Consider the following 24,461-nt stretch of genomic DNA (forward strand, 5'->3'; position numbering starts at 1 on the left):
GAAAGAAACTACTTAATTGTATTTTGTGTATATAAAATATATAAATATAATTTAAATATATCATATTATAAAATATATTTTAATGTAAATTTAATTACGATTATATATATATAAATCTAAATTAAGTTTTTATTAAAATTATAAGAATCTCAGATAAAGACAAAGAAATTTTGTAGAATGCGCGAGAATACCGTTGTGAAACATTTATTCAACTTACAGGAGTAAATAATGATACATTGTTACGAATTTCTGTCGAAGTTAGGCTGGTTTTGTTATCAATGACGTGCGTATAACGAGAAGAGCACACGTTTACGACAATTCACGAGATACATACCGCAAGTGATACACAGTTTTTTTCCCAGTTAAGACGAATCATTAATCATCGCGTGCAGCTACGGACACATTACAACAATCAATATAAAAAATATATGTGTGTATATATGTATATATTTAATATATACATAATACACACACATATATGTGTATATATGCGTTGTATATGTATACTTGGTTAGACATGTTGCTGTCGCGACAATAAATGTTTCGTTACATTTTTCATTATAAAATCTCTCTTTCTCTCTATCTCTCTTTCTTCTACTAGCTACATAATCTTGGCGAATATTAGCACCCCTCGTCTTGAACATGTGGGGTATAACTACCCCAAAAATTCGATGTCGCGATATACGTACACGAGATATCGCTAAAGTGCGAACCGTTGAAATATGAAAGTCCAAGAAGTTGATTTTTTAACAATAAAGGAATTAAAAATGAGCATATACCACAAAACGCTGGATAGATTTCGCGAAAACATAATGTGTTTCGTAGAATATTAAAACGAAATTTTTATTATAATTAGTAAATAAGTCCAAGAAGTTGATTTTTTAATATCTAGGAATATGGGAGATCAGCAATATGTAATTAAGAAAATTCAGTACAATACATAAAATTTAAGAATATAGTATTCCTAGAATATTTTAGAGGGTTTATAATCCTGAGAAATGAAAATTTAACAAGTTAAAAATAAAAATATTAAGATCAGAAATATTAAAAATAAAAGATGTTCGATAAGACTTCGAAAATTCAACAATTCGAGAACTTCAGAAATCTAATTTATTGATTTGATGATCATCGTTGATCTTAAATCCGGAGAATTAAGAATTCGGACACGATCATGTAATTTTTCTTTAAAGTCTCGAAAAGATTTACGTAAATCTATCGTTTATCGTGTAATTAAGTATTTTTTTTTTATTTTTAAGAAGTTTAAGATTTTAACTGTACGTAATTGTTCTGTGATTCGTAAAAAAAAGTTTATGCGAGATCAGAATGAGTGAAGAATTAAAAATTACATGATTGATGTCCTGATGATTTATATAGGGAATCTAAAAATATACAGAAAGAAAAGTATAATCACTGTTAAATTAAAGAACTTCGCAACTTACAACGCACTTTAGTTACATCTAATATATATAATTATATGGACGTATATGTCCTTAATAAGCTCACTTTGTTATATTTAGCCCGCTCTATACTCTCTCTTTGGATAAACGTAAAAAATATATATATATTTATATATATATTTATATTTATATGTATATATACTACTTCAACATGCAACATAATCTCTCACTCTCTCTTTCATTCCCCGTCAACTTTCTATTCTTCTATGAAAATAATGATAACATTAACGCATTCACATAACTATATTATCATTATCAATGTACTAGATAACAAAAAAGAAAACAAAATAACTTCAATTATCAAACAATATATATATATTCTAAATATATGAAATATATACTTGAACATGTGGAGGCCACAGCGACGAGATGATCCATTCTTTCGCAATGAAATCAAGTCAATAATCACCACAACAGCGTAAGCGGTAATGCAGTTCATCATGTAATTACGCGTTTGTTTCCGGCATTTTTTAACTTTGCAAAAAGCAAGAAATAAAGATTCCAAGATTCGAGAAATGAAACTGGAAACTTAGCCGGATTTTTCTTTTTCATTATCCTTCAATTAATTTCTTAATTTCTTTTATCAATATTAAACTATTAATTAATTAACACTAAAACCACGCTGTTGGATCCCAATTGCATGTGGGATTCAGTTTTTGAAACACGACATTTAAGGATTAATTAATTATCTGAACATTTACAATATATTTCTCTACGTTTGCATTATTCACTCAGTAAGAGTCCTGCAATAAAAATAATTGAAAATAGACCGAAATAAAGCATAACATAATATACAACGTATTTAGTTGAGGATATCATTGAGGATAAATAACGAATCGCCAAGAAAGATTGACAATTCATAGAAAAAAACATATAAAGAAAGAAAAGATGTGTGAAAGAGAAGAACATCTGAATTTGTCGCGCTTTCTCGTGCGCCCGTCTTATACTAAAATATTAATAGTTTTCGATCTATGACGATCTACTGCTGTGGACTTACGGCATTTCTTCGCCGTGAATCACAGAACGATCAGGAAGTACCTCTGAAAACTTTGGGTCATTACGAAATTTGTTATAATGCTTTAAATAGTGAAATGTCTTATAAATGTTTTATTATAGTACTGGTTAAAATCTATTATTAACCTTTTTGGTATAATGATGAATTTTGGACAGAGTATGTGAAAAAATTCTTACGTCTTCAAAAATGAAATTCCTTAAAGCGCATATTACAGTAGTGTGCTACTATTAGTAAACACTTGTCTAGAAACGCTGTTCAGTTAAATTCTATTGTATCAAAAGGATTAAGATTAAAATGTTGGAAATTAAGATTTTAAAAATCACAAAATTAAAATAACTCCGAAGAGAATTCAAGATAAATGTACTGAGAGACCCAAAGTTAACATACTGTACTTCTACTTTCCCTTTTATAAAAGTGACTTTGCATCACAAATGTGGCACAGAATTGTCAATATCGGAACAAAGTAACGACCTTGCAATCCGAGTTGAAATTAATCCTGCACAGTAACAAGTCAAGACAACACAAAAGTTCAAAAAACATCATAAGAGCGCTCAAATTTAAATTCTAATTTAAATTGCGCGGCCCAATAAGCGTGAGTACACATCACATGATCCTGTGAAATGTGTAAGTACTTCCTTGACAAAATCAATAAATCTGCGCAAAATTTAGTAAAGCGGCAGAAAGGTATATTATACATGTGTGAAACACACACAATGCCTAATATAATTACATTTCTTGTCAAAGAATAAAATTCTCAACAAAATATGCATATATATTCAGAATTAAGACAATATCTCGCATTGTAATGCGTCTATTAACATGAACAAGCTCATTATTTGAATTAGTATTCTCTATTGTCAATATTCTTGAGCGGCGGGAATGTGGTTTGTTCTCGAAGCAGGCTGTTGTCCTTCTTTAAGCTTTACTCCATTTATAAATATTTATATCCAATATTTCCGCGCCATACTGTACTTTTACCCTTGTGCATATTTCATAAGGGTTTTATTTCTTCCTTGGTAAAATAATTTAATTATTAAACGTCAGTTGTTTCACACAACTGACAGGATAAACTTTTTCGCTAATAGGCTGTTCGCGTTGCTTATATTTTTGCACTCAGTATCTTCATTTCTTTCTCTTCAACACCCAAATATATCGATCTCGTTTTATGTGTAAATTTTTATAGGTATCTCAAGTAACTCTTAAAATGATCTCATTTTCACTTCTACCGAACTTCGAATTAGCAGATCTATCAATTTTTTCAAGTACAAATTTTAGAGCATTACGTAATGCGAACCGCTTGCATTGTTATTTGAACGCGCAATTTAAATTATTATTTAAATTTGAACATCTATTTTATATTCACCTATAAGACGTTTTAATTGTTCTTGAATCCTGGTATCCCACATTTAGCTAGATACGGTCTAGTCTAAGCTCCATATAACATTTGAAACACTCTTCAATATAAGGCAAGTGAAATTTAAAACCAGCCGTCTATGTTTATGCACCAAATGCAGGACACGGAAGGTAGATTCTTTAAACTTTCATTCGGAAATAAATTCGTTGAAGAAAATTATCCTCTCCGTTTTTGTTGCGAAACGCAATAGTACTACAAGAGGAATCCACTTTGCGGAAGCTGCTCGAAACAGTTGGGATTGATGTAGCTCAGAAGATCATGTTCAGACATGGAGGTGAGTTCTTGAGGCAGCATTCCATCCTCTGTCTTCCTGTTGGTTGCGGTACTCGCGGCAGAATTGGGAATCGAAGCGTTTACAGTCTGGCGATTTGAAGTGACTGGGAGTGCGACTGGTGGTGATTTACTGGCGACTTGTTCGATGATGTTGTTTTGTGCTGAAGGAGATTTTGGTAGAATTCCCTCCATCGCATTATTCATTAATTGCGCGCTTTGAGTCGCCACGCTGTTCAGAATTTTCTTTGTGGCAATAATCGCTTGAGCAGTAGTTGTCGAGATCGGCCGATTATTGATAATATCCTTTGTGGCGTTGGTAATGACACTGTTAATAGCTTGCTCCGCTGCGTTGGTCAAACGCTGTTGAGAGGGTTCCTGAGCAGCTCCACTAGCCAAAGCAGAGCTAGCTTCGGCCACAAAACCCGCAGGCTGGTTCAACATGGAACCAATGTCTTGTTGAACAGCCTGCTGCATGGCTTGGGCTGCTTGAGCTTGTTGGACAGCTTGCTGCACTGCTTGAACCTAAAAAATTTTTTATTTAACATTACGTATAATTGCTGTATTTAATTTGGAATCATAATTTTTAATAACTAACAAATAATAATAAAGAAAAAGAAAAGCAATAAAATTTTTTGAAAGTCTATAGAATTATGATATTAAAATTTTATCTGTTATATTTTTATATTTTAAAAGAAAAATATATTATATTATATTGTATTTAAAAGTTTGCATTTATTTCTATATTTCTATTTGTAATAAATTGAATGTGATGCTGTGAGGCTCCATGTGAGAGCAATGGACTCGTAATTGACAAGTTCTAAATTTTGCATTTCATATTTACAGAAAATTTCGTAATTCGTACTGATTTCTAGCAATACAACAAAAATAAAAACTCGCCAACACGCAATGGTAAATGTGGCGTTTCAATGCCAAAACCTTCCAAATCAACATAAAAATGTCGAAATTTAAAACAAAAACTATGCTAGGCGAGTAGAGTGGAAAGCTCAGAATCTCGCACTGGTACGTCAGTCTGCCTCAAGGAGAAGGATTCTGGATAAAGTATCGATACACTCCAAAAAGAAAAGCCGAACGAACAAGAACATCCTAACAGTAAGCTATAATATCCGCACAATGAAACGGAAAGAACACCTAGACAATCTAGAAAACGAATTCAGAAATATTAGACATAAATAGAAAGAAATGGAAGAGGTCTATGTTTACAAGTGGATAAAAACAGACTAAAGAAGAAATGTATATGAAATTATCAACCTGCTGCACCACTTCTTGCGTTGCTTGCTGCACTGCTTGTTGAACCACTTCTTCAGTCGCCTGCTGCACCGCTTGTTGCACTACCTGAGCCGCTTGAACTTGCTGCACAGCTTGCACTTGTTGCACCGCTTGCTGCACTACTTGAGCATGCTGCACTACTTGCTGAACTACCTGTTGCTGAGCCTGGTGCACTACTTGGACCGCCTGTTGCTGCGCTTGCGCAACAACTTGTTCAACTTGCTGCTGCGCTTGCGCTACTACTTGCTCCACCTGTTGTACCTGTTGCTGCATCACGGCTACCTCTTGTTGCGTGAGTACTTGAATCTGCTGTTGCATACGCTCTGCCGCGACTGCCGGCATCGCATTGCCAGAAACCTGAAAAAAAAAACAGAAAGAATATATTATTATACATTTGCATTAAAAAATGTCATCCTAACTGGAAAATCTTTGTTCTAAAAATTTTATATTTTTTTCTAAGATTTTTAATCTTAAATTTCAAATTTTGATTTTGCTACTAACTTTCTCGTTCAACCGCTCATATTTTTTTTGTTTTCGATTAAGAAATACCGTAGAATTCGGTGTGGCGGTTGCTGCAGTGACTTGTGTTTCTGGCAATTGCGGTAATAGTGCAGCATTGATAGTAGTTAGAAGATTATCTCCCGTTTGTTCTACTGTCGTCGTAGGCGATACCGATGTTGTACCCGCAATTTCTGCCAATGGCTGCACCGTCTGCGACGGAATCAGCGCTTCCAGCAACATCGTTTTCACCGGAATTGGTGGACTAGTTCTAGTCTGTTGACCGTTACCCATTGTTTCATGTTCTGCCGTGACATGACTCATCATTGCAGTGGGATTAGAATTCACCGAGTGCAATGGGGAGACCATCTGTTCAGCTGCAGAATTTACTAAAGCATCCAATTTAACTGAAGTTTGTCCTGAAAGAAATGCCGTCACAATGTTTTATTTTTTTTACATATTACACAAAATAAATTTCTTTTTTTCTCTAAGTTATAATTTGCAAAATTTTTAGTAAAGTCAAAAACTTTAAACTTATTATGATAAAGTATGACGTTTTGTACTTCGCGGGCGCGAATTTGAAAACACCCTGTATATTATATATATATAACTTTCTGAATAAACAATATTGTACCTGTATTGGCTAGAATTCCTGAGGGAGCCGCCGACTGTTGGCTGCTTCCCGAAATAATAGAAGCTCGCTGCTGTTGCATAGCAAACTCATTTTCTGGATTATCCGTTTCCTCGGTGGTACCAACCGAGGATTCCATGTGATTCAGGTACTTTTCCACCACATGACTATTTGATGCCGATAACGGCTGTGTTCCGGAAGCACCGGTAAAACTCGATAATGTGCCGAATTCTGGGTGATGGTGATGTTTCATTCGAAGATCAACTACACCGGCACCTTGAAGAGTAGCTCCATTTGAGCTATTGTCCGTTGATAGAACACCATTTGTGTCCTTAAGGCAATGAGGACTAAGAACCTGGACTTGATTTGATTCATGCATGCCTATAATCGACAATTAAGAAATGTCTGTTTTAAGAATTGAAATTGATTAAAATTAAAAATTTGAAAGTAAAAGTAATCAAGATTTTATTGATTGAATTTATCGATTGTTCGATTTAGTTTTATTCAGTCAAATTAAACACTCGTTATTCACCTCCAAACGAAGTTTGGTGATGTGCGGCCACCATTGACAGAGGATGCTGAGTACGTATCAAATCCACTACTCCGAGAAGGCCATTTACAGTCTCTTGCACAGGACTGTTGTTAGACGTCGCAACAGCAACGGTCCGAATAATATCAGTTTGCGAGGTTGCAGCTTCTCTAGAGTTCTCGTTAACCAACTGTTGAAGAGGAGAGGTGACCGACGTCGGTATATTTGTGGCCGTCGTCGGAGTCGGAATGCTCTGCATGCTATTTTCACTTAGCATACTATTTTGACTGTTTTCATCCAGCACTTCTGTTTTTAAGTTATCTGGCAGGATCAGCTGAAGATTGGACGAAGATCGTCGGTTCATCAGAGGATTTGCTACGAGCACTGGGGGTGGCATCATGACATCAGAAGGCGAGTTTGCGGATTGTGAGGCCCATAACATCACAGGAGTTACTTGAGGTGTTCCTGATGGTGGTGGGCTGGGGTCGCTCTTCAAAGTCTCCGAAGAGGTGCTTTGTTGCGATTGAGTCGGTGCATTCGACAAGAAATTTGCAGCTCCCGTAGCTGTTTGCGTTAATAGACCTAATGAATATTAAATACATCATGTTTAATTATTTCTTAAAATATTACTTTATCTAAAAATTTTTTTAATCTAAAATTAGAATGAAAATTTTAGAAACTTAAGGGTGCCAAAAATAGAAGAATTCAAGATATAGATTATATAGAAAAATATAATATTAGCATTTAAATATGTATAAGAGTTTAAAATTAAAATACCTAGATATACAGGATTCTAATAATGCAGATTTAAAATTAATGTAGATCTACAAATATGGAAATTTAGGATCCAACAATCAAACTTACTGCTGGATGGGACACCCGTAGCCAACGATACCGCGGAGGAGGATGTGGCCAAGTGATTAGCATCACCATTTGTTAGCGGAGGTGAGATTGACTCGACTTTACCTATGGACGGCTGTGGGGGAGTAGAGGCAGCCGTGTAAAGAAAAGTATGTGGTTCGCTGGTCTTTCCGGATGACACCGCGAACAATTTGACGCTGACCGTTTCTGTAGGTGTTAGATCCTGCCTACAATATGGTGGTATCACACATACCAAGTGTACGGGATGCAAATGCTCCTTGTCGGGCAGCACAGTGCACTCCCAATGCGGTTCCAAGCTACTCGAGAGATCGTCGCTGTCCAATTGAAAGACTACTCGAGTGTCCTTCAGAAAATTCTTACCGAGTATGATGAGTTCTAATCCGCCCGAGCACGGACAGGACGTCAAAGACTTTTTGCAGATCTCCGGAATACCAGGTGGTTGGGCTGTAAACATAAGACCGATGATTTTATAACTGAACAAAATACAATAAAATGATATAAAAGTTGATAAGAGTCATACAAAAGTAAAGATATTTTCATAGTTAAGTCATCATATATGTATTAGATAAATAATATACAAAATAAAAAAAAATAATAACTTCAGAAAATAAGAAAAAATTCAAACGCTGAGAAATACAATATGGCATGTTTCGGCCTTATGTTTAGGCTCTCTTCAGATATACAAAATTCTGTCGCAGTGAATCAATAAAGGGTAAAAATACAGATCCCCTAATCTGAACTTTTACCTAATAAAGTAATATAACTTTTTTGTTAAAAAATAAAAATAAAAATAAAAATATAAAAAATAAAAAATGAGTCGAGTGTTTGGTCAAAGAAACAAAATTATTCGTCAGTCGATTGAAAAAAAATTTATAAATTTGCCTGAAAAGGTGGGTGGTTTTTGATACCAATCGAAAGTCAAATGATTCTCTTTGATGATGATTGAGGCATCGAGGAAATTTAAAGAATTTTCACCGACTTCTAAAATAAACCTAAAGTTTTACCAGAGAGGCGTATTTTGCTTATTTTACATATAGTTCTGATTACATAACGTATCTTTATGTTCACACAGAACAACAAGAATATCGCTATCGGTTATTCAATAGACTGACGAGCAATTTCGTTTCTCTGACCAAACACATTCAACTCATTTTATTATTTTTTATATTTTTATTTTCACTTTTATTTTTTAACAAAAATAAAGTTCGTTATATTACTTTATTGATTTATATGATCTGCGACAGAATTTTGTATATCTGAAGAGGGCCTAAATAAGACCGAAATATATTGTATTTCTTAACGTTTTTTTCTTATTCTCTATATCATTTTCTTGTACTTTAAATATTAAAAGTCCTGTAATTCTATACTATTTTCAAAACTAAACAAATCGTACATGTTTTTTATTAAATTCGAATCTCCATTTCTAATTTTTTAATTCAAATTCAGCGATCCTGAACATTTTTAGAAAGCAAGATCTTTCATAAGGTACTTTGTTAGAAAGCTTCTCAAAAGATTAAGCAGCATAATTAAACGATACAGGTTGATTTATGATAAAAATATTCAGCTCAGTTTGTTTTATAGCTATAGTTTACAGTCAAGAGATGCAACTACGTAACATATACGCGAATCGCAAAATGTTAATTAATTCCTTTAATTGCTTTTCTAAGTATCTGAATAAAATGTTTATTGTATCAGTGAACTCACTGCAGACTATCGGCTGTGAACAGATTTGCAGTGTCTCTGTAGTTCCGTCGGCGTGCTTAATAGTCGTGCGGAAGATCATACGACACCGCGTGGACTTTTTTTTGCTTCTTCCTTGTAACAGCCCGGCTTCTTGAGGAAACCTATGTTCAACGTCAACATTACGCTCTTTAAGAATGCCAACGCAGTCGCAGGTAACATCTTTTGCCGAATCCATATCGATTTCTATTACAATAGTGCCATCGATCTTCCGCTCGACACAGGGTGTGGAATTCTTGCCGCTTACTCGACAAGCCTGATAGAACATGTGGGGTGCTACTCGGCCAAGATCAGTGCCAATGAACACTTGTAGAGTTGTCGGTTTATCATAACCGATCAACCGAACGATGGGAAAGCCATTTCCGCTACGATCTTTCACCGCACCTCGCGAACCCTCTGTCTGATAGCGAGCTCGATGCTGTTGCTCAGGTTGACAGACAATTTGCAGTTGAGATTTACCGTTGGTGGAAACGTTAGCTAAAAATCAGAAAACATCGTGAACAATCATGAATAATATTAGATCGGGATACTGCGTGGGTTTATCTGAGGAATGGGACAGGTCAGGAAATAATTTACGAAACATGCAGATGTGAGCAAATACAGAGTGCTAAATTGCTGGGATCTTTGGATAGCGAAATGTTTACTGTTGATTTGCTGAAAGAATGCCAAAGAAAGACAGCTATATTGTAATGTTGGAAATGATCCAAGAATAAACTAGACGTATAATAAATTAATAAATTCTTGACTATTTCAGATCTGGAAGAGATCCAGAAGATAGATAAAAATTTTATCTATAAAAAAATAAAAACTAATTTTAAATTTAAGATATTGAAATTTCGACAAAATTGACACAAATTTAAAAAAATTGTCTACAAAAACTTTGAAAATATTTGAAGTTCTAATAATTCTTATTTCTTAATTTATAGAACACAGAAATCACGGAAGTTTGAAATTTAAAAAATTTATATATAGTTTAATAATTTTAATTTTATAAGATAAATTAGTTTGCAATGTTTGTATAATTAACAACTCCTTAATAATCAATTTTTAAAATAACGCGCAAGAAACATTTCTATTATCATTTTTGCGCAATTGTCTATGATAAAACATATTACTCTCCAACACACACACATTTGTAGATTTATAACTACTACATGGAATATACTTGTTTGACCTATATTTGGTATCAAAAAGAGGAGTATCGAATTTCGCGTATGTTGTACTTTATTCTTATCGCTGCAAGAGAAAGAGAAAAAGAAAGCGTCGGCTCTCGAACCGAAGAAGATAGCTTATCGGTGGTGAAAGCGATAAAATAAGCAATTTTGCCGGAAATAAATCCATCACCGAGTTTGCTCTTGTTGTAAAACATTGAAGGTGTCAATGCGACTTCTGCGATTCAAAATAATGAATTGTTTACCCCTTCTCTCTGGCAGAACAAACAAAAGCTTCTAAAGAGAAGCAACTGAGTTTATGAGATGTAATAAAGTCTACAAGATTTTTGTTGATATTACTTCAGTTGATACTGAATATAAAATAAATAATCACAAAAAATACGGTATTTTTGTAGGATTGCATCAACTAGTAGCGCTGGTCCAATACACTTAAAAATATTAAATTGTGTATCTAACAAATATACATCATTTAAAAAGAGAAACAAAAATTGAAATTATTTTTGATAAGAAATAAAATGTCTGCAAATCCATATTTCTAATCTAGACACTACACATGTCTGAAAAACATTATGAAGACTTCATAAAGTCTTTTAGAATGCGAATTGTCTAGAAAAAGTCCAGGAATCCCAAGATACAAATCTAAGTAATCTAAAGACCAAAGGTTTATAAAGTCAAGAGTTCATGACTCGAAAAAATTAAAACAATCGCTAGAAATGATTCAGTATCTACAGTCTGTCTTAGAAACTTGAAGTTGAATTTGTTTCTATCACATATGATACATTCATGAGAGAGAGAGAGAGGGGGGGGGATTAAAATTTATTCTACATTTATCTAAAAGACGTACATAATTGTGAGATAAGCGTAACAGGTCCCTGATGAGTGATCGGTGCTTTTTTGGATAACACACCCATAGCAGGTCGAGGTCTGGTTACTCCCACAACTCTACCTATGGAATTAGCGTTTCCGGATCTATTGCCGGATGTTCCTCCCAAACCGATTCCATTGACGGTGGTTCTGACTGTCGGTGATTTATTGTCGGGGCTGGTTCCGGGGGCTACTTCCGGAAATGCAAAGTTTGCGTCCTCGGACTCTAATTTAATATCCATTTTCCTCCTCTTCGAATCCTCCTCGCCAACGTTATTCCAGAGCTAATAAAATAATCACAGAATTAATCATTCTATGTATATACAGGATGTTTTATGATAAATACTAAAATAATTATTTTCAAATTGTACAATTAAACAATCAGCAGATGAAAGATAGTGCTAAAACCTGAAATATTGTATCACAGAAAATTTGGCAGTAGTTAATATACTAGTAATAACTCCGTTATTTCTTTTTTTTAAATAAATTTTTAATCGATGAAAATATCAAGGCTATTAAATTAAATTAAAATTGAACTAAATTATTTTTCTTATTAATTCTGTCTATTTTAAATTAAATTTTTTATGCATATTAAGTTAAATTAAATCATTATAAAAAGTTTTCAATATGAAATATTAAAGTGTAGCATCACATTTTTCGCTCTATGGGAAAAAACTGAACGATCAGTATAACGGGAACACCCCGTATGTGCGTGAGCGTCAGTGTGTTTAATTTAACGAATCAGAACTCGGCTGGGTTCAACTACCGTTCGAGCGGTCGGCGATCTCCGATGACGATATTGATGACGATCACGCGTACCCTCGTGAACACATTAAATAACTTCATCTGGCTTCTAACGACAGGGTGACTCAGTGCCGTAATCGTAGTAAGAGTGAGGAAAGCGCACGGACCACAAGAAGGGGCCCGTCAACTCTCTTCCTCCTTCTTCTTCTTCAATTTTCCATCTTTCAGCAAAGAGAAAAAGAAAACAAAACGAGAAATATATCGGAAGCGAAAATCATTAGATTCGATTAGTAATCTTGCGGAATCTTGGAAAATTTATCAATTTCTTTTCAAACTGATATGTTACTCAAGTTGCCTTTTCAGTTAGCTTCAGATTTCCATTATTCTTAAGATTTCCTAAATACAAAATTCGAAAACAAGTTTACGGGCCCCTGAAATCTTCTAAGAACTTCTACATAATAGAATTTTATAATATAGATTATTATAGATGTTAGAACTTCTACAATAAATATATACTGAACTGTTATAATAAAACTTAAGTAATTACTAGAATATATACAGTCCAAAGAAACAAGATTAATTAAAATCCTTTAATTTGCAGAATTTTATTTGTCATTAGGAAATACTAACAGTGACGTTGTTGAAGTGCTGTTGACGTTCCTCAGAGCCAAGACCAGAGTCGTTCGAATTGTCGTCTTGCGTCGTAACAATCCTAGGTCCGTGTTCATCAGAACTCCTCGCAGTTATGCCACCAAAGGACGATAATGAAAATCTGGGCTGTTTTGGTTGTTGTTGCTGCTGTTGCTGCTGCTGTGGGGTTTGTTGCTGCTGTTGCTGCTGATTAGGGACAGTCCTCCTGGTCGCAGAGTGAGCACGATTACCTACGGTGCTTCTCAAAACGGACGATGCTGTCACCGTTGACGACGCAACGCCTGCACTGCTACCTGCAAATTAGATCTTGTTCCAATATCGCCTTCTACCAATTTTGAAGTGAGATGAATAAACAATGTTAACATTTTAAATAGATGAGCAAATAAATATACAAATGAAAGGGATAGTATAGGTATAAAGAAATAGATTTTGTAAATCATAAAATCATTATAAATTATGTTATGTTGATATTACGTTATTATCATAAATCTTTAAAGAGAATCTTTAAAATTATGAATCCTTGACATTGTCAAACTCACAAATCCTCAGACCCTCAAAATCTCAAAACCACAAATCTTTAAGTCCTCAAAGAAGTCAAACTATACAAATCCTCAAAGCCATTAAAACCATAAATTCTCAGAGATTTGTCAAATCTCATCAATAATCAGGTTTCATAGAAAAGAATTAATTTTTAGAACTGTATTTCTAAAATATATTTGGTTGAATTTCAAGTTGCTAGCAAATTCCCCGTTATTTTTGAGAGTAGCTCAATCAAAACACTCAAATTGCGGAAAGTATACCAATCCCGTACTAATCAGTAGAATCATTGCGGTCCTCAAACTATCGGTTCGTTTGCCGATGAAATTAAAACCATCCCTCGCCAAAACAACTTTATGAGAACACCGCTCGACGCAACATTAATCAACCGATTTACGCGTCAGGCGCGAAAAGCCGACGTCGTATGCAACGTCGAGGAACAAGAGAGAGATAAATCCGGGGGGAAAAAAAAGGATATGAAATATACCGAGAATCGAGGCGAAAGAGGGACAAAAAAGAGAAATGAGACGAGCGCAGGAGTATGCGGGGGGAGAGAAGCAGAGCAATGTCGGACGGTCTATCTATAGACCACCTATAGACTACTAGGACGAGATAATTGCGTGGGGGTGAAGTTGCAATCGCGGACGCAACTGGTGGCGACGGGGTTCGATTCTTTCCCTTCCCCCCCCCTCCCCCTCCTCCTGCCGACCCCGGCTTCCACCACCGATTGCAGGGGATGGGCACGTAATCGACGCGTGCACATACGTGCATAAGAGATGCATCTGTGTGAACGTCGAGGAAAATCACGGAACGATGTCAACGACCTGGCTGTCGGTTTCCAATCTCGTTTCTCTCGCTTTCTCCCTTTCCCCTCATTCCTTTTCTGATGCCGCTGCCGCCGGCCGCTGTTGCCGATCATTATGTCACGTTGCAACAATTATATCCTTTTCTTCTATACATCGTTAAATTATTCAACCAGCCCTGTATGCGATCTTCTACTTTTTTCCGGTATTACTCATTGTTTTTATTTGCGTTACTGCATCAACATTTATGATTCGTGTATATCCACACAGCACAACACTACTTGAGGAACGTTTTAAAAAGGTCCGAATTGATCAATCAAAATCGAATATGAAGAAAATAATTGATTATAACTTAGACTTAACGCTTAAGTTTTATCCCTTAAAATCTCATTATACACATCGCTTAAAGTGCGTATCTACTAAAGGAACATCGAGGAATTTGCTATTGCTTATTGCTGTCCGTTACCTAGTGTTGCTATTATAAAAACAAGCAATTTAGAGCAACTGGTAGAAACAATTTGCTTCTATAGAAATAGGCAACATATATTTCTGTTTCTGGTGACAATAAGGAACATCTTGAAATATAGGAAAAAAAATACTAAAATTTTTACGGCACAAATGTTACTCTATGAAAAGAAAAACAAATATTCCTTCGATAGATATGCACTTTTAGAAAATAGCACGTAGTATAAAATTATCTTTAACGATATAAATTAATACAAGAAAATTATACTAAATATTCCAGGTCTGATTTTTATCTTACTGATTTGGTTCAGCTAGCTCAGTAGAGATATCTGAATGTCTTTTGGCCTTCTTTTGAAGATCTGTGATATATGAGTAAAAAGTATACTCTTTTTTTTTCTCATGAAATATTTGGAGTAAGAGTGAACAAAATTATTATTATCTATGAAATTCTAATACTTGAGATTTCATAAAGTGCTTTAAAATCTTATCTAAGATGAGTAAATACTGGCTTTAATACAATTCTGTATTACGTTCTTATCTACTCGTACTATCGAAAAACCAATTTTAAATTACACCGTCTATTATGTGATCAATAGGCCCATAATTTGTAACATCTGTTCCAAAGCTGATTTCTTTTCAATTTCAGTATTCATTTAAATCAGTGTTTGCACGAATCTTCCAATTTTACCGAAAATTGAAAAGAAATAAACAATTTTGCAAAAAAATTCTAAAAAAATATCCCGATAACGAATAACAGTTTTATTTCAAAGATAGATCGTTACAAATTCTGAGCACAGTTCATTCCTCGCTCGCCCGCATTTTCCTGCATCTGCTTCGAGAATAGCGTAGCCACTCCTTGTCCCTCCTTTGGATGTCTCGCAAATAACCGATAGCTGCATATAATCAAGCGGCAATGTCATAAAGATAATAATCGCGAAGGTCTCGCGGGTGGCGACGCTCCGATGGTTTTAATTACCCTGGCAATCTCGCCAGCCGATAGATAAACGCAGAACGTCTCTGTACACCTGCGAGCAGAGGTGAATGTATCTCTTTATCGCGCCGCGGGACGCGAGCGCGAGCGCATGGAAGGGTACCGCCAAGACGAATTAGGGCTCCCGCCGGTATTTGCGTCTCTCTAACCGCGTCCTCGAGCCTGACGGAGACAGAAGGAATAGAGAAAGAGAGAAAGAGAATGTACCCTCGATAACAGGATCGATAAACATCGTTACTATTACACGACAAACAGAGCGCGAGCGCGCTAACTACGGCGCCTCTCCTCTCGAGTCTCAAGGATATATCGTTACGAGGACGAACGGACGGAAGGACGAGTGGAACAGACGGATGGACGAATTGATGCCCGATCGATCGTCGTGGCAACATTGAACGTTCTGGAAACGTGAAACGAGCCGATTGATTCGATTTCCAGTATTCATTTTGCATGAATCTACGATCGAAAAAACCGCGGAGAACATAACATGTAAAGAGTACCGCAAAAAAAAAAAAAAACGAACATTGTAATTCTATAATAGTCTGTTATTCCATAGATAGCAGATAATAGATAATAGAATTTTATAAATATATATAGGTGATTAATGTTCTATAACAGAACTCTCAAACTCTATGATAAGTAGTAGATTGAGCCATAGATATCACATTTCTAAAGTTAGACATTCATGCAGACGTTCAAAAAGTGTACTGAGTCATAAATACAACAGACAATAGAATTTTATAAAGATGATTAAATGGGAGTTTTTCTTTTAAGTCAAATAAAATCGTTGGTTTTAATGGTAAATCATATTGTTGTATTTTATATATATATAAAACGTTCGAAACTTTGTTATAAACTTCAATATTACAAAGTAGAAATATCTGAATATCTACAAATAAGCGAAAAAAGCCGGTGATCAAAACGGATCTTAATGCCTGATAATATTTTTATCGTAAATTTTACAATTTTTTCTAGTTTATGCTATCTGATGGGTATTTAATTTTTTTCAGAAAGTGTGTGTGTGTGTGTATATATATATAATCACCGAGCCATATAAATTCGATATCGCTGCAATCCACTTAAATTCACCATTATTAACTTATCGATTATTATACGAATCTATACTGGTGTAACTTTTTCTGGTGAGCGGTACTTCAGTAAGACATTTATCCCTTTTTTCTCTCTCCCATTCTCTCACGCGCAAATACTTTAGGACCTTCTTGGATTCCGACGAACAATTCGTTGTGACAATGCAAACTCGCCTAGCGGTTTGTGTACACTTAATGGCATCTCTGATAGCCTACTTAAGTAGTCGAGATAAGGAGCTGAAGAGTCTCCAGGAGCTCGGCACTGCTTGGCACCAGTACTGCAAGAAATAATGCAAAGTGATAGAAAAGCAGTATATTTATTATTGCCCTACAATTTCGAAAGTAATAGAGTTTAAGAAGCATGTCAAATGTCTTGCGACATTAACACCTCTAAATCAGTTATATTAAGTCTGGGCTGTTCCACTTTTTGGTAAATTTCAGTTCACTGTCTTATTTTCTTAGGCTGTTTTACAACTCATGGTTTACTCTGAAACGAGGTTCAACATATTTCTTATCTCTTTCTAATTCTAGGAAAAAGATGAGAAATAAATCTAAATTACCATATATAATTTATCGAAGATGAAATAGTTGGCCCTAAGAGAACTCAAAATGTAAATAAGAATAAAACAGAGGAAGTTAAATAAAATTCATAAAACGAGATGTTTGTGGGTCAGTAAAAAAAATGCAATAACGTAGCGAGAAAGAATAAGAAAATAAAAAAGCGAAATATCATTGTTATTGATTACTTATAACTGATTAGAAGCGAGGATGATTTATATCGATAAGAATGTATTATATCTATTCGAAGGGACCTCGATAAGGGGATAATGATTTCAATGATTGATGGGCACGTTTGTGACGAAAAAGGGGTCAGACAAGATCTTGGAACAATAACAGGAATTTACGGTTTATTGATGAATTTCGATTTCCCCACATTGGCATTGCCATCATTAATATTCACTGAATTTCTGTGATTTCAATAGTAACGGTGTCGTCAATTTTATCTGATTTCGTCGCGATGTCAGTGACATGTATACATAAACCGTTGTGTTACGACCTTGTGGTTCAGAAATCCATAATCAAGAAGAAGAAATCATGTTTGAAGCCACAAACACGTCCCAAACATGTATCTTCTCTTTACTAAAAACGAAGATTTTCCAAATAAAATAATAAGTTAAAATGTCACACGTAATTTAAATTAGAAAAATCAGTTTATTATCAATTCCTATCACTCATCCTTCGAGATTTTATAATTAAAATCAAAATAACAGAAATAAAAAAGTAGCAGTAAACTTTGCACAAGGGTTTATTAAAATAGCCTTTAAAACATCGTTAAAATGATTACTTAAAATTTAGTAAGAAACGGATGTCGATATCAAATTGTATTTTTGTCTCAAGATAAATGAGAACATCTAACTTTGTACTAATCGACTGAGAAGATAATTACGTTAACCAACTGTATCAATGTAAATATTAATTTATCGCGGTCTGTATTGGCTCATGTCATTGGATAAGAAAGCAAACTCCAGCAAAATAAAATCACCGATGTTAACAAATAAAATATGCTACCTTAAAAATTTTAAGAAAACTGCTCTATTTTGCTCTATTCTGCCGAGTTATCTTAAAATAAACGAAAATAATAATTTCTTGAATAAAATCTTATTATATCTAAATAGACATATCTTTAAAAACTGTCTACATTTAAAAAACATATCTTTTTTAAAGACTACATAATTATATTTTATACATCTCAAAATAATTCAATCTAACCCGTTTTCTTCCAATTAATACATTTCTAATGTACATCTCAATTTTAATCGCTACAATAATTGCATTATAATCCTAATTAAATTGCAATGCGACAAATTTCTGATCGCGAAATTCTGTAATTCGCTGAGAGAAGTTACATGTTGACAATTAACATAATCTCGTAAATACTCGACTCAAAAAAAGCAACCAAAGCATTACCGCGCTCTAACTATACAGTCGTCTCGAAAAACCAGTTTCGTGTGGTTCGGTCTAATCGAATTTATCAATCTGCCGCCAATTGAGTCAACTGTCGTGTATGTTTGTTCGTGTACACGGCTCCGTTATTCAACAAATTATAAGTGTTATTCAACTACGCATACAGCGGACCGTTAATGAACCGCGTGTTCGTGTTTACATACAATTTTAGCGATCATTGAGTACAAGCCGAAGACTCCGTGTTCTACGTGTCAATTGGAGGTGACGCTGCATGCAGATCGTCAAAAGCGTTTGGTAACAAGTATACATGTTTATGATAACGCAATTACAGTTAATGAACTTTTCAGACTGGACTAATACCCTTGAGTCACCTCGGACATTTACGTAACATTTTCGAGCAGTCGAAACCTTGGGACTACCTTGGAACCTTAGATTTTCGAAATCATAGATTCGGGCTCATCCTTTCACGTCTGTGAAGCTGGCCCCTCATTGTCAAAATTTTGAAAAAATAAGCAGAGTTCTGGTTGCCCCCCGAAGAATTCTAGAGTTCTCTATCAAATTTAGGAAGAGTTCTATTGATTAAAGCAGCGAAAACACCATTTGAAATTACGGGGGGGGGGCCAACTTCACGATTCTGCAACTTTGAAGAGCTATAACTTCTAAACCGTTCATTTTAGCACGTTGGTCTATAGAGGACACTCGATAGAACTCTTTGGTAATTTCAAATGGTGTTTTCGCTGCTTTAATCAATAGAACTCTTCCTAAATTTGATAGAGAACTCTAGAACTCTTCGGGGGGGCAACCAGAACTCTGCTTATTTTTTCAAAATTTTGACAATGAGGGGCCAGCTTCACAGACGTCATCCTTTCCTCTCTTTCCTTCTCTCTCTCTCTCTCTCTCTCTCCCCCTCCCCTTCCCCCCTTCTCTCTCTCACCTTTTATTTCAGATTTTGTCCCTATTGGGACGAAGAGAGAAGAAAGTATCATATTATTAATAAACATATTCTAATCTCTAAAAGTCTGAAATTTTCACAGATTGCGTTGAGAAAAGCAACGATTAATCGTTCAATTTTTTCGGTAAATAAATCTAATTAATGTAGGAAGAATATAAAAGTATACAACGTTGTTACTCAACAATTGCATAAGTATTTTTCCTTTTTAATACCGAGTTTTTACATCAGTTCACAAATTTACTCAACTAATTGAGACTTGTAGAGACGTAAATAGAATGTATAAATAATTAATCTCTTTTTTGTTATCAATCTTCTTATTCTCTCATTCAACGTACGATCGATTTGATTCCAACCGAAAGCAACTGCTGACGTTAATGACGTCATTTACGAGCATATTCGTAAACAATGACAGGAATATAACCGCATTAATTAATATTCGCCTTGCAGAGACATATCTGGGAGTTAACTTGTTATTTTTTTTAATTTATAATTCGCAAATTGTGACTTTTTTCAGTTGTCAATCCTTAATTTTCAATTCATAATTTCTAATACATCTTGTAACTCAGTATGTTCAAAAGGTATACATATATTTTCAAAGAGTGCAATCCCATCAGAGACGCTTGTTTAACTTAAAAAAGAATTTCGAAAGTTGCCCTTTTTAAAACTTTAATAACAATTTGACAAAAAATGAGTTTATTGATTATCTGAATTTTTTTTCTATTAGCAATTGATCTAGCGCCATTTTTGTGTGGCATCGACCAATTTACTTCTAATATCCACAATTAACTGTGTTTGCTGCAGATTACTCTCCTCCCGCATCTATTCTTTACTCCTTATATCTCGTTCTCATATTTCATTGCGTTTCGACCCTTAGACGTATATCGGGAATCGCGAAGGTTATCTAGAATCGCCGCGCATATACTTATACGGCCATTTTCCTCGCTGGCCGGTTGCGATACTATAGCACTGAGTATTTTCAACAATAATAATGTCGGCGGGAGATAGTGCGGAAAAACATTCATCAAAAGTCCATTAACCCCATAAAAGAGAGCGCTCACGCAAGCTTTGTTTCATAAAGTTCATTTTAGATAATCTACAATTCATGGCAGATTTCACACGGAATAACATTCTATTTTTAATTTTTATAATGCCGCACTTTACATTTAGTATACATTTTTGTGGTTTTGATTATTTAATCGTTTTATTAAATACACATATGACAATTATAAATAAGATTTATCTTGATTTCTAATACAAATAATATAGATGGTCTAAAGTGGATTTAAAGCATAAGAAAGATTAGACGCGATAGCTCTCTTGTATGTTTTTATATAATGACGTCTGAAATAAAAAGTTGAAAACAAGGATATTACACTAAAAAAAATGTTTTCATTGTATCAATAAGACGTATACAATAGAATGTATTTAGGTAAAACTAAACAGCTATGGTTATCATAATATTTATACATCTCGATATTTTATAAGTAGAATGTTTGATAGCCGTAACTATATGTTATATTCACTAAACGTTCTCTTTTTGCGAACTATCGTACGAGACACCGCCAGATGGACACGGTGGAGTTTTATTTCTCGTAAATAAGCAACTACACAGAATAAAATAAAAGGCGTAGCATTACAAGATTTTTCACCAATATATAAAACTTTGATTTTTGACTATGTCCCTAAAATAGAAAACAAGAGCAAATGAGAGACGTATTTTGATAGAACAGTTTTTAGTTTTGTACAAAAATTAATTCAAGAACCTCTGTGCGTACGTGTGTGTGATAATTCCTGGATTATATGTGCTGAAATGTATTAATATGACACATAAAAAATTACTAAAACATTGTTAAAAATACAAAAACTGGTAATTCCTACAATAAAATATGTGCATATTAGCATTGTTCACTTCAATCATTAAGAATCGAGCATAAATAAATTCTAGTGTATAATTCTAGTGTATAACAGGAAGGAATGAATCATATTCATTTAATAATAAATTTAATTTCGACAAGAACTCCAATTCCTCCATTTTTTAATAGATATATCGGTTGAGTCTGTCAGATTTTCAATTAATGCAACCATATCTTTTTCCAATGTGCTCTCTACTTCTATTCCACTTTTTACAATAGATAGTTAACATTAAATCTTATTGCAGGAAAGAAATTATCTGTACTTAATGTTTTATTTTTCTCGAGTTAGTGGCCGTCATACGTACTGAATTATAATGTCAGAAATTCTATTCTGTTTTTACTCGATGAGATGAGAAGTAATAAAAAAACAAACGAGCGAACAGATACTTATAAATAAAAGAGAAGATGTAAATAACAAGTAGACTTTAAAATGCGAAGAATGAAAGAAAAAGCGTAATAAGAATGAAAGCATCTCTTAAATTATATGTATACGTATAGTAATAGTTTTCTCTACAAAAAGTAACTAGAATTGAAAATTTCTACTTTCACATACAAATGAATGTTATATATCTAACGGATTAATAAAAATCATATTTAATATATTAAAAATACAATTTTACAATTTAAATAAAATTTTTTATATTAATTATTGTTGTAAAAAATATGTCTACTTCTTATTGAAATAATTTTTGACCCAATTAAGTTGTAAATCACCGTCAATCACATTTTTATACTATTTTCAAATATAATATAAAACAATCTGTCATTTTTCATGTTAAAAAATTAATGTAATACATCTTTAACTCTTAAACGCTATATTACGAAAATAATATACTGATGTATGGCATACCTAATTTAATTGTTTATAATTTATAATTTTTATTAAAATTAAATTCAAATTTTTTTTAAATATCAAAATATCATACGTCAAGGAATACAATAGTATCGACTAAACGTATCTATGCATTTATTAATAAATGTATTTGTAAGTATATTTATTAATAAGAAAAATTATGAGCAATGGAAAAAGCATTGGAAAAAGCCAGGTATGTCATATCAAAAAGGATGGAAAAGTAAAAGCGAATTGGCAATCATAAATTGATAATTTGTTTCTGACACGCATTTAACAATTTGAAAAAGCGCGCGCTGCAGCTCTCATAAACACGAGAAGAAAATCGGAGGAAAAACCTAACCTCTACGAGAGTTTAAGATAAAAATTGCACGTAGATGACTTGCAGGGAGAGAAAAAATATTTATCACTGCCTAATCATCTTTAATAACGCACTGCGATATGAACATCGGATAAATATTTCGTTCCGCAAATGTAAACGACAGCTGCTAGCGTCTAACAGTAATAAATATTGTTGCGCAACGCGATTGATAATTTGTTTTTGGCTCGCACTTAATAGTTCGAAGAAACCTTGAAAATTATAAGACCAACGAATCTTTAGTATCCTTAAACAAATTAAGTAATTCTACGAAAAGACTTTAATTCTCTATGAATCAAACCAAATAAAGATTAAAGTCGAAGAAATCGACCGACTTTGGTTGAAACTGGTTTAGTTCATTAAAAATTATACTTCAAAGAGAGATCTAAGCTCAGACTTTGCCGTATATAGCGATCCTAAGCTACGACTAATGAATGTGGAGCAAAAGGGAAGACTAAGGGCGAAAGCACACAGAAAATTTAAGTAGTAAGAGGAAGACGCAAGCATGGCATAAGAAGATCAACATGTCGAGCCAATTTAAAATATAAGCCAAAAACCATAAGAATCGTCCAACCACAATGAAATATGAGGAGAACAATCAATGAGTGGTTCAATTCTCGTAACTTACAATTTAGAATCGACTTTTGTTATGTCTCATGGTACGTCTTAGTTAAAGTTACTGTTATGGTAACGAATGTGTGTATGGAGTAATTTACTAGTGCTTACATTTTATTGTCTAATTTTTTTCGTGTGCCAGAAGGACATTTCATAAATAAAAAAAATGGATAAATTCGGAGTCTCTGACCGAGAGGTAGATAAACAAACGCCGTTAAACACGTGGATGACACACTCCAAAACATCGCGGCCATAACTTGTCTAATTACCATGACGGTGAAGGTCCGTTGTGCCGCCTGCACACCTCAACTGTAAGAGCATGCCCGGATGATCGTTAACATGTTCCAAGGTCCCGCTGCTGCCCCTCCTTAATTCCTGGCGTCTTTTCTCGAGATCAGGTGCCATCAGACTCCTAAGAATATTTTCGCGGTCGCGTCGTCCTCTTGTCGCTGCGAGAAAGATCGCTCACAAATATCACTGAACGATCTCAACGAGCTAATAAAACTTCTCTCTGTTCGTCCATGTTCAAATCGTTCTAAAACCCTGAATTCGATAAATCGTTCGATAATCCGTTCGTACGTGACTCTCTCACGAATTATAATCTCCTCTTAAGATCGTCCTAAAGTCTGTACTACGATTTTTTTTTCCACTTCTTATTCAACTCCACATACAAATCGTCCGATACAGTCACATGTCACTTAGCGATCTAGCAACTAATGGGACATTTTAAAGTGCTTAAGTCAATAAGTCGTCCTTCCTTAAAACTATAT

The 24,461-nt window shown here is 34.3% G+C and overlaps 1 protein-coding gene across 1 annotated transcript; it reads right to left on the reverse strand.

Annotated features, from left to right (window-relative positions):
• Positions 1-4,078: 4,078 nt before the first annotated feature.
• NFAT (nuclear factor of activated T cells 3) lies at positions 4,079-24,096 on the reverse strand. Its single transcript, XM_018544417.1, has 10 exons — positions 23,961-24,096; positions 13,137-13,450; positions 11,743-12,046; positions 9,691-10,203; positions 7,969-8,430; positions 7,108-7,686; positions 6,579-6,956; positions 5,996-6,363; positions 5,429-5,803; positions 4,079-4,681 (listed from the first exon to the last, which is right to left on the reverse strand). Exons 1-10 carry the CDS (start codon positions 24,094-24,096, stop codon positions 4,079-4,081), a joined length of 4,032 nt encoding a protein of 1,343 aa, XP_018399919.1.
• Between the last annotated feature and the right edge of the window lie 365 nt (positions 24,097-24,461).

This window comes from Cyphomyrmex costatus, unplaced genomic scaffold (genome assembly GCF_001594065.2).
Source record: "Cyphomyrmex costatus isolate MS0001 unplaced genomic scaffold, Ccosl1.0 scaffold441, whole genome shotgun sequence".
Classification (NCBI taxonomy): domain Eukaryota; kingdom Metazoa; phylum Arthropoda; class Insecta; order Hymenoptera; family Formicidae; genus Cyphomyrmex; species Cyphomyrmex costatus.